Source organism: Harpia harpyja, chromosome 12 (genome assembly GCF_026419915.1).
Source record: "Harpia harpyja isolate bHarHar1 chromosome 12, bHarHar1 primary haplotype, whole genome shotgun sequence".
Lineage (NCBI taxonomy): Eukaryota > Metazoa > Chordata > Aves > Accipitriformes > Accipitridae > Harpia > Harpia harpyja.
Window position 1 is genome coordinate 44497336 of NC_068951.1, and position 10895 is coordinate 44508230.

A 10895-nucleotide genomic window follows, 5' to 3' on the forward strand; every position below is an offset into this window, starting at 1 on the left:
TCCAACCATTTTCCATTTACAGTCACGGGAGTTGTCCATTAATTTCAATGGGAGAAGAACATACATGTCACTCCTTTTCATACAAAATTCTTAAAGAACATGGAAATTTCTGCATTTTGTCACTCCTTGGGGAAACGTGATACTTAACAACACCTGCACACAATGAGTATCCAAATGAAGAAGTCATAAAGAGCCAGCTGCCCTTTATTTAAAATGCCCTTTGCAAAAAACTTGCCATACATTCTTTTGAGAGAAGCATAACCGTCAGGAATCCCATAGCCACAGAATTCAACATCATCTCCAGAGACGTAAGCATCAATAAAGCCTGAGCATCATGTTGAGAAGAACCACACTTGTATTGAAAATGAGGTCGAGAATACTGCACGGTTACAATCACAGAGACTAGGATTTCAACAACACGCTTTCTTGCAATAGAACAAGCTTGGATTTTTAAAAATACAATCATTATGTACAGCAAAATATGTGGCCATAAGACCAGCCTTAAAGTAAGGCCTTGTTTACACAATTTCTGCATTGTCAGGAAGTATTTTGGCCGGGAATGTAATTTTTCTTCCAAATCAATTAAATATTTGCAATTCTCACTGTGAAAAGAGCTATATACCACCTTTGTATTGACACGGGTATAACATATTCCCACAGGGAAAAGGAATAAAAGAGTACCTTTATATTGATACAACATTTTCCTCAAGTGTAGAAGCTAATATAGCTTTCATTATTCAGTCAAGTTAAAGCAGTATGACTTTTTCCTACTTTATAGACAAGGCCTATGTGTAACAAGCACCAAAACACTTCAGAGTATTTGGAAGATCAGACTACTGAGTTCTACTTTTCGTACTGTCCTCACCAAGTCATAGAGAACACTGAACATCTAAATACATTCAAAACTTTGAGTAGACCCATGCCATGGTTTCTTAAACGCTTCACTGTTTAATGAACACACCTTTTCGGCAAGAACCAGAATGTATCTACAAGAAAGCCCAGCATAATCCAGAACTTAGTAGGCTGCTTTCAGCTGCTCTGCTAGGCTGAGAAAAACTGGACTTTATGTGCCGCTGTGTGCTACAAACACCCACTTTTGCATCATTCCTTAATCACAACACAGGCAGTAAGGAAACAGGAGGCACTAGAAAACATGAAGAATCTGCTATCTGTTGGGGAGAACAGAATAAATACCTGCTTTTATTAAGCAGAACAAGTTGCTTTCAATACACTGATCTAGAGCAAGGCCTGTTGGGTGCTAAAAACTGTATAGTCCCATTGAATTTTAAGGCAAAATTGAACCATAGCAATAGTCAAGATGTAAATTTATGGCATTTTTTTTAAAAACTTCAGACATGAAGTTTTTTAAACTGCAAACATGGTGGCGGTCAAGCTTTCTTAGTTTTCAATGCAGTATTTTTGTTACAAGAAGCCCTTACTTCTAATATGGAAGTCCTCAATGAGCTGGCTTCTAATTAATTTTTAGAAATTTATGAAAGATAACCCGCAAAGAGGTTTTTGGTTTTCACTTAAAAATGGGGGGCTGGATCAATTTGTCTGTTATACAAAGGCCCCAAGCAGACCTTGAGGGACCATCACTAGGGTTGCCTTCTCCAATCCTCTTTGTTTTTAACTGTGATTGTATCAGTCTGACTGATACAACCTGACTGATTGTATCAGAACAGGTCCTTGCTGTTTTGAAGGATACATGTGAGCTCAGGAGAGGAGATACGTTCAATACTTAAGTATACAATCTTTTCCAAATTTTCAGTACATACTGGACGTTGCTAAAATAAGCATCCAATTTTCAACTAAAATACAAGATTATAATTTTCATTTCAATCACCGGGATTTCAATACATAGAATTAAACTAATACTAAACACTTCCAGTGCTGAAGCAGAAAGTTTTCCTACTTAAAATAGAAGAAATTATCAGACTCACGGTAGGAGTCATGGCAGTTAGTTTTCAGTTGGCCTGATTAAAAACCCCTTTACACATCATTGCTCAACTTTTGCTTTCATGTTGTAAGATAATTTCAAGTATTCTTGGGATGGGGGGGGGGGGGGAGAGAAGGAAAAAAAAAAAGGAAAAAAAAAAAAGAAGAGTTGCAGGTTTTGTGTGCTAATCCTTAAAGAAGGGGCTAAGAGAGGAAGATAATGGAGGTAAACAAACTCCTTAGATCTTCCAAATGACGGAAGGTACAGCTCTCCTCCCAGCCCAACCCCTCTGCAAACCAGAAAAGAAATACTGGTCTGATGTATAATTTAAAGAGTTATAATGCAATGAGATTAAAAGCTTAAATGTTATAAATAATCGACCTTTAGAATTTTACCCCAATAAACCATGCTGTTCCCAGTAAGGAATAAGGACCTAATCTTACAAGTCCTTTTGCATTAAAGCCACGCTACCTTCCTAAAGCTGCCTACTGAATACAGCGTTCCACTCACATGCTGGCATCACATAGGGTCAGGACCTAAACACAAATGAAAAACTGTATTAAAAATGACTAAATATTATGCAAAATAGCAATCTTGTGGTTTGTCCTTTTTTTTTTTTAAACACTGTCCTTAGCTAAATCGAGCCCCCTCCCCGCCTTTCACTTCTATTAAGATATAAATCATGATTAACAGCCTATGTGAAAGTTAGTGTTTCATGTAATACATAAAAGCGCACAAAGTTGTTTTCTAAAAAACAGCATTTGTATTAAAATTCTTAAAATGGATAGACATCTCTTAAATGCATGTCTGGAATTAAAATGACAGTTGTTAGAATTTTCTTGGTACATCACAACAATAAGATTTCCTTCTTTGCTGGCTGGAGGTACACCCCACAACAAAACCAAAGGGGGGGGGAGCAAAAAAAAAAAAAAAAAGGCAAAAAAAAACCGCAAAAAAAAAAGCAAGCCCCCACCTCCCCCCCCAAAATCCCAAGAGGCTAAATTCTTGTAAATTTGAAGTAAATGAAGCCCGAACTTGCAAGACATGGAAATAACAGTTAAAAGGCTCAGATGGAAATAAGAAATAAATTCCACTAACAATAGGCCCTTTTGTCCTGCCTTGTTCGGTACGATTACTGCAAGGAAACTGTTAAGTAGTTTTTGGAGTAGTAGATAATGGGATTCTGTGGAGCTTTCACAGGTTGGCACCGGCTGGAACAGCTGAGTTTTGAAGGCACTCTACAGACACAGGGTTGCTGTTGGCCCTGCATCACATATAGGAAGTCTTTGCACTTTAGAGAGCTAGTCATCAAAATCAGTTATTGCCAACCCCAAAAGAAAAAACCCTCGGAACAAAAACACCACCGCTCCCACCCGCCGAAGAAAAATTAAAATAGAAACGAAATCACACACACACGCACACCCAAAAAATTGTGCAGATTTGTAACATTTTCACAGCTGATTTAAAAAAAAAAACAAACAAAAAACAGGAAAAACCCAACACGCTACCACTCTCCTGCAAACTCCCATCCGATACAGCAGGTAAACGAAATAGAAAATTATTTCACGGATATTCATCAGCAGACACTTTCTGGCACCCCACACCGTATTGGCATCAGTGTTTTAAGTTAAAAGTCCCAGTTCAGATGTGCAATTCTCCAGGCTGGACGCCCCGGCACAACCACCCAACTTTGCATAGAGATCCTGGGGGCGGGCGGCGGGGCGCTCCACGCGTGGCCGCGGGGGGAGGGCTGCGCACCGGGGCCGCGGCTTCTCCTCACGCCTGTCCCGGCGGGGCGGGGGGGGGTGTGGGGGTGTTCCCGCCTGCGCCCCGCTCTTCCAGGCGGGCAGGGACCGCTCCTCGCCGAAGCCTTCCTCCCCCGTGCCCGCTGCCGGCGCAGGGCGGCAGCCCGCGGCAGACACTGACAGGAACTATGCAACGACCAAGACTGGACGAAACGTACATGCCGAAAAAAGCCACATTTCCAACACGATTTTTTTTTTTTTTCGATTTTTCTTTTTTTTTTTTTTTTTTTTTCTTTCTGCTCTGTGTGTGTGTGTGTGTGTTTGTTTTCGGCGGCTGCCGGGGGCAGCGCGCCCGCCCCGCGGCTTGCGCCGGCCGGGGCGCGGAGTCGCTCCCGCCGCCTCTGCCGCCGGCCGCCACCGCCGTGTCCCCGCAGACAGCCCCGGCCCGCCGCCGCCCTCAGAGGATGGCGCAGGAGGAGCAGCACTGCTCGTCCCCGTTGGGCTGCGAGGCGTAGTTCATCTGCCTGACGATCTCCGCGAAGAGCTCGTCCACCGAGGCTTTGTTTTTGGCCGAGGTCTCCATGAAGGGGCAGCTCCACTCCTCGGCCAGGGCTTTGCCCTCCCCGAAGGAGACCTCCCGCTCGCCCTCCAGGTCCACCTTGTTGCCCACCAGGATCATGGGCACCCTTTCGTACCTCTTCACCCGGATGATCTGGTCCCGCATGGGCTTGATGTCCTGGAAGCTCTGCTGGTTCACCAGGCTGTAGACCAGGATGAAGCCCTGCCCGTTCTTGATGTAGAGGTCCCGCATGGAGGCGAACTGCTCGGTGCCCGCCGTGTCCAGGATCTCCAGCACCGACGGCGAGGAGTCCACCTCGATCTCCTTGCGGTAGAAGTCCTCGATGGTGGGGTCATACTTCTCGATGAAGGAGCCCGTCACGAACTGGACGGTGAGGGCGGACTTGCCCACGCCGCCCGAGCCCAGCACCACCACCTTGTACTCCCGCATGGCTCCCGGCGCGCCGCCTCCCTCGCCTCCCGCTCGGGGCTGCCGCTTCCCTCCCGCCCTCACGGCGGGCGGAGAGAGAGAGGGAGGGAGGGAAGGAGGGAGGGAAAGAGGGAAGGAGGGAGGGAAGGAGGGGCGCGCACGCCCCGCCGGGCGCTCACTGGCGCCGCGCGGAGCCCGCCGGGGCGGGGAAGGGGCGGCCGCGCCTCACGGAGCCGCGCCTCACAGAGCCGCGCCGGGCCAGCCCCGTCGCCGGGCAGCGCCGCGGCCCGGCGGGCGGGCGCCGGGCCCTCCGCGGCGGCGAGGAGGAAGAGGAGGAGAAAGAAGAAGAGGAGGAAGAAGAGGAAGAGGAGGAGGAGCGGGGGGGGCAGACTACGCTACCGGCCCCGCGGCGGGACAGCGCTGCCGCGGCCCATGGCGCCCCGCGGCCCGCCCCGGCCCATTGGCTCCGGCCCGCCGCCGCCGCCCGCCCTTATTGGCTTGCCGGCGGCGGGCAGCCGCGCGCGCAGCGCCCCGCCCCTCTCGTCAGGCGCCGCCGCCGCCCGGCAAGAGCGGGGCGGACCCGGTGCGCGGCGACTGTCCCCCCCGCCGTTCTCCTCAGGGAGCGGGGTGGAGCGCCCGGAGGGAATGGCGGGGTTCCCTCAGGAGCGGGGCGGGCTCACCCGGCGCGGGCGAGAACAGCGCTGCCCCCCGCTCACGGTGGGGTCCCGTGGCCGTGCACGGCAACGGGAGAAGGGCGGCGGGACCGGCAGCCCCAGGTGCCCCTGCCCCCGTATCGGCGGAGGGCACGGCCCGGTTATCTCCTCACCGCGGGCCCTCCAGCCCTGTCGGCCCTCGCCAAGGGGACGAGGCGCTCCTCGCAGCCGGCGCCGGGGACCTGTGCCCGGGCAGCTGCGGGACCCCCCCCGCCCTGCTCCCCGAGGGAGGCTGCCGGCTCACGGGCGCTCGGCGCTTGACGGCGCTCCGGCCCCCGCGGAGGCAGCGGGAGGGGAGCCGCTGCCGAGGCCGGGTCCCCCCTGCCACGGGGGGGCTGCCGGCAGCGTCCTCTCGCCCCGTGCGGGGGGGCCTGGCGGGCGCTGGGGTCCCCGAGCAGCCCCCTGGGCTCTCCCCGGCGGTTCTCGGCCCAGCTGGCTCCGGAGGCTGAAGGTGCCAGCTCCCTGCCGGGGGATAAACCGTTCCCGGTGGGAAGGGCTCCCTCGCCCCCCCGGGGCTGCTCGGGAGAGGCGGCTGGAGCTGGCTGGCCTGTCTGCCTCCCACCCCCCCGAGCTGGGAGACCATGGCCGTGGCAGCTCTGTCCATCAGTGGCTCCTGAGGAGCCCCTTCCAGGACACCCCAGCTTCTGTGTTCTCGCCCTCCATCTGAAGCCGGGGTCGCCTGATCTGTCAGGCTGAAGGTGTGGCAATTGTCAGATGTTGATGCTGTTTGCACTTTGTGGCCCGCGAACAGCAGCGTTTAGCCCGCGTGAGGTTGACTCATGGGGGCTGGCTATTTGCCGCTGTTTGTCGAAGTCATTCCTTGGACTTTCTATCAATCAGACATTCCTTTCAAGAAAATATCGTTACTTGTTTTGGCACCCTCCGGTCTTTGCTTTTATATCCTACCCAATTCTTCGCTGTTCTCAGTATTTATCCAAGTAGTTGTGGCATGTAGGTCCTTTCTACCTTCTTGTTTACAAACCTAATTTAAACACAGTACTTGAGGAAACAGGCCATGGTAGGCAAAGACAAAAGGGTTTGAAATAAGTTTTGTAAGCAGCACTCTGTTGTTACTGAGCAGTTTTCACAGAGATTAAATTCCACTTAAATTATTTTTCCAGAATTCACGGTGGGGATTCACTCTGCTGGACCTAGCTGTACTGCATCCCCCTGGTCATCTGGTGAGTACTGCGTTTCCGCTGATCCTCTGGCAAGTACCACATTTCTGGTGATCTCCTGTCTTCAGGAGCTTAAACTAAACCCCTCTGCTATTGCTTGAGTGAGTCTTTGCAAATGAAGCCTCTCCAGATGAATGTAAAAGGTGCGTTCCACCAACCCTGCTTTGGAGTGGGCAACAGCTTAAACAACTTTCTTAAATATATCACGTTCTCTGAAACCTGGCAGTCTCTGTATTCAGTTTGTAGGTGTAGTCGTGCCCTGTCCCTGTTAGTTGGGAGTCCCCAGGTGGGATGCTGATCTGCCAGGCCTCCACCTGGTTTTTCCCAGGCGCACAGTCTTCTCACTCACCTGTAGAATTTGTCAGCTGCAGGCTGATCCTGAGCTAGTTCAAGGTGATGTACAAATCAATCTGGAGATTGATCAGATATTTTATCTTGCATTGAATCCTGAGGGCTGGGCTTTGGCCTTATCTCTGTTCTAGACTCTGCCTGCTAACCACATTAACTCTTAACTTGTGACGAACCTGTAGGCCCTCTTCTTTTCCAGAGCAGTACTACAGTTCTTTGAAAAAGTGAAAAAGACCCCTACAAGTACTTATAACCTCCTGTTCCATGAACGAGTTGCCTCTCAATGACTGCTCGACTCATGCATAGACATGCATAGATGTTGGGTTTGGAAACAAAGTAACTGAGCTCGGTATGAGGCTTTTAAGTCCTTTCCCCACCTCTTCCTGTATCTCAGTTTGCTGTTCGTCTGATTCCCCCTTCTAGAAGTACTCCAGAGGCAGAGCTAGCACATCACCCGCTGACAGCGCACTCCCACCTTTATATAAGCCAGCCAAAACCAGTCACCAGCCAGCAAATGCTTGCAGAGTTATCTCTAAAAACAGCTATAAATAAAATTGGTTGAAAGGCTACAGTATCAGTGCAAAAATATTTTGCTTTCTTGTTCTGCTGACGCACTTTGCTTACGCTACTCTAAGGTTTTGGGCACAATGTGGATTTGCTTACCTTCATCACCTCTGTAGCAAACCCACATGTAAATTACTTACATTGCACTTTCCACTAACGTGGTAAGAGCCAATTTTACAAAGACCGGACAATTGTAATGTTGGTTTAAATCCAGCCTATTTAATCCCAATTCACGGTTGAATTGCGGTGTGGGGTTTTTTTCAGTGACAAAATAAAATTCCTTTTATTTCATTCTACGCTATGCTATTAATTGCTGCTATATCTGAAGAAGGAAATGTGTTGTGTTCAAAATAACAAATGATCTTTACACTGTTGAGTTTAAATATGGAATATTATTTCTCAAGTCCCAGTCCTCTACTACATATATATTAATTTAATCTCTCTTGTTACCAGCCAGCTCCAGGTAATTAGTCTGCAGTGCTACTTTTAGAAATTTGGAGTCTGTGAAATAATAGCAAGGAGTCTGTGGGAAGTAACTAAAAGAAGCAAGTCTGGTTTTGTTAGAAATAAATTTTGTGTGCATGGCTACAGACTGCTAAGGGGATCTGCGAGTTGAAAAGGTTGAAAATCCTCAGCTAAGGGTTTAGACATTTATGTTAAATAAATCACAAGAGTATTCAGCACATCATTTTTGAATTATGAAGCACACATTATACTGGGTTGTTGTACTTCATGATTGGTACCATGGTTTAGACTCTCTCAGGAATAAATGAAAATTGTCCTGAACAAGCTCTCTTGGGGCGACATGAAAGCATTACAATGCAGCAGAATCTAGGCAAAATATAATTATCACTTGACTGTATTAATTTGATTTTCAAAATGATCAAGCATGTTTTAAAACCCATTTCAAGATGATTTGATACTATCTTAAAAATGTCAAAATAAGAATCAGCTGAAAAGCATAAATTTGGTTACTAAGCAGTTTACCATACAATATTTACATATATAACTAGCTTTTACTGTGTTGAGTAACCCTGCTTGTTCAGTAAAACTACTCATACAAGCTAAGGTGATTTCTTTACATCTTTTAGAAAGACCAAGTCATTAGCTTCATCTGTTATATTTACTTTTGTCCGTACAAGTATCAGCACTGTAGAGCTATAAAGCAGTGTGGGTTGTTTGTTTTTTTTTAAAATGTATTTCACTTATTATAGGCAAAGATTAAACTTAAGCATAGTTTTTACATCAGTAACACATATGATATCCAAAATTTCAGTACCATGAAAGTTTGTCAATGTCTGGTGACAACAAGATTTAGTGCTATAAAAATAGGTAAAGATGTTCCGGTGTTACTAAAGGGACCTTCTAACCAGCTCCTCCAGTACTCCTTCTGTAAAAAGGCATAGCCAAACCACTTACAGCTATGGGATTTACTCCCAGCCAAGGTCAGTGTTAGCAAAGGGATATATAGCCTCCTGAGATCTGATTAAGTACCACTGAGCTTATTTAGGATGAGTATTTATTGAAAAACTGTGTTGTACCTGTGGAACAGAAAATGGATGTGAGGAGTGGGCTGAGTTGCAAGGTATGTCCTGTGTGGCATTTGTATGTACAGCAACAGTTTTTTGGTCCACGGTGTAAATGGGCCCTACAACAATCAGCTGATCTGTGATGAGAATAGGCCCTTCTGTTGTGGGTTCTGCTTAACTGCTCGTGGGCCACTGGGGCCAAATGCAAAGAGCTGAATGGTGAATTGATTCTCGTTTTCAGCAGAACTGAAGGGTCCAAGAATGTCTTAATTTAGCACTGCTGCTGAGAAAATCCTGAGGGAAGTCGTGGTCTAAGAATACTGCACACAGTCATTTCACCTCCTAATACCTGAAATGTTCCCTGGATGTAATAGTGATATGTTACAATTCACTTGAGTTTTAATGACTTAACTGGTTCATAATCCAATATAAAACAGTTAAACTGAGAAGATTCAGAATCATTTGGGGAAGAGGTGCTGTTCTGTCACTCCCATACTGTTAGTATGTGACATTAATATTAGCAGTAAACCTTAAGGTAAAGGGAGAATAATTACTGAGGGAAACTGAGAAGATGAAATAATCTCAAAGAGTTCAAAGTACAGAATTGCACTAAGTGTTTTCTGGCATTGGACAAATCTGGAGAAAATTTTCAAAGTTTATCATTTTGAATATATGAAATTGAGCAAGATTTCTGGGCCTGAATTAGTTTTTAATTCAGTGGTATACAAAGAAGTCTTTATTTTGGATTCACCAGCAGGATGATTTGGGTTGGTTTGGGGTTCCTTTGGTGGGGGTTGAGGAAGGAGAAGATGACCTTCTGAGCACAAAAATTGGAAGTATTTGCATGTTAAAGGATTTTCAGGTTTTAATAACTACTTGATAAACAATAGCATTTTTAAGATTTTGTGTGGATATTTGATCAATAAAACCTCCTCTCCCCTTTAATAGTAGCTAAGAGTGGTTTTGGTTACATTTGTCACAATAGTGTCTAATGATATTGGCACTGACATTCAGTGTCTCTCTCTCATTCTTAAACAATAACTTAGTTTTCCTTATTTCATTTGGGTTGCTGCTGATGAATAGTGGTGGTGCATTCAGTACTGTCCAAGAGAGAGACTCAGTCCTTAGCCCTAAAAATTTGCTGGCAAGCTTTAACCAAAAATCAGCAAGAAAGATTTACATGGTTGGTATAAACTCATTTTAAGAGTAACAGTGAAAATCTGTCCGCATCCTGGCAACGGTGGGTTGAAGATCTGTGTCCTCCTATCTTTAATTCTCCTACTTCATCCTTCCTTTTTCCCATACCAGTAACCCTCAATACTGATCACAAGGTAATGACATATACTGCTATAATAAAGTATTCTGTTCTCTTTCTCTCCCCAGAAAGCTGTGCAAAAAGCTGGACGTTTTTGTGTCCAGGTTATGTGGTTGTTTCTAAAAGTGCGCTTGTTTTCCTACATTCTACGTTACGGAAGATTCATATTTAAGAGAGAAAAGACCTTTCAAAATTCTTCATCAGAAATAATCTGGCATTCCAACAGTTTTTAAATATAATAATTAACTTGTCTGCACCTTGAGTTATTCGTGATAATTCTGTATGTGAATGCACACCTGAAACAAGGCTGCCTAATGTCTGTTTATCTTAATCCAATGGTATTAGGTATTCTTATTGTAGAATCAAAATGTCTACATATGGAGTTAAATGAGATAGTCAATTAGGGTAATTCCATGGGTAGTCCAGTTTTATTATAAGTGAAACTGTTCCATCTGCTCAACACCCAGATAATCAGGAAGAAACTGATAAGACAAATTGCTAAGTGACTCAGGCCAAAGGTACTGCTTAATGCTGTAATTGGATATGTTTGTAGTAGTAGGAGCTGGTTTCTCCCCT

General features: G+C 46.2%; 1 protein-coding gene across 1 annotated transcript; it reads right to left on the minus strand.

The window, feature by feature from the left end:
* Nucleotides 1-3367: 3367 nt before the first annotated feature.
* Nucleotides 3368-4804, minus strand: RAP2B (RAP2B, member of RAS oncogene family). Its single transcript, XM_052803855.1, has one exon. The coding sequence runs from the start codon at nt 4691-4693 to the stop codon at nt 4142-4144; it is 552 nt and encodes a 183-aa protein (XP_052659815.1). The 5' UTR covers nt 4694-4804; the 3' UTR covers nt 3368-4141.
* Between the last annotated feature and the right edge of the window lie 6091 nt (nt 4805-10895).

What these genes read in the sequence shown, in the direction of transcription:
- RAP2B (XM_052803855.1), bottom strand. Translation starts at nt 4,693, where the DNA reads ATGCGGGAGTACAAGGTGGTGGTGCTGGGCTCGGGCGGCGTGGGCAAG.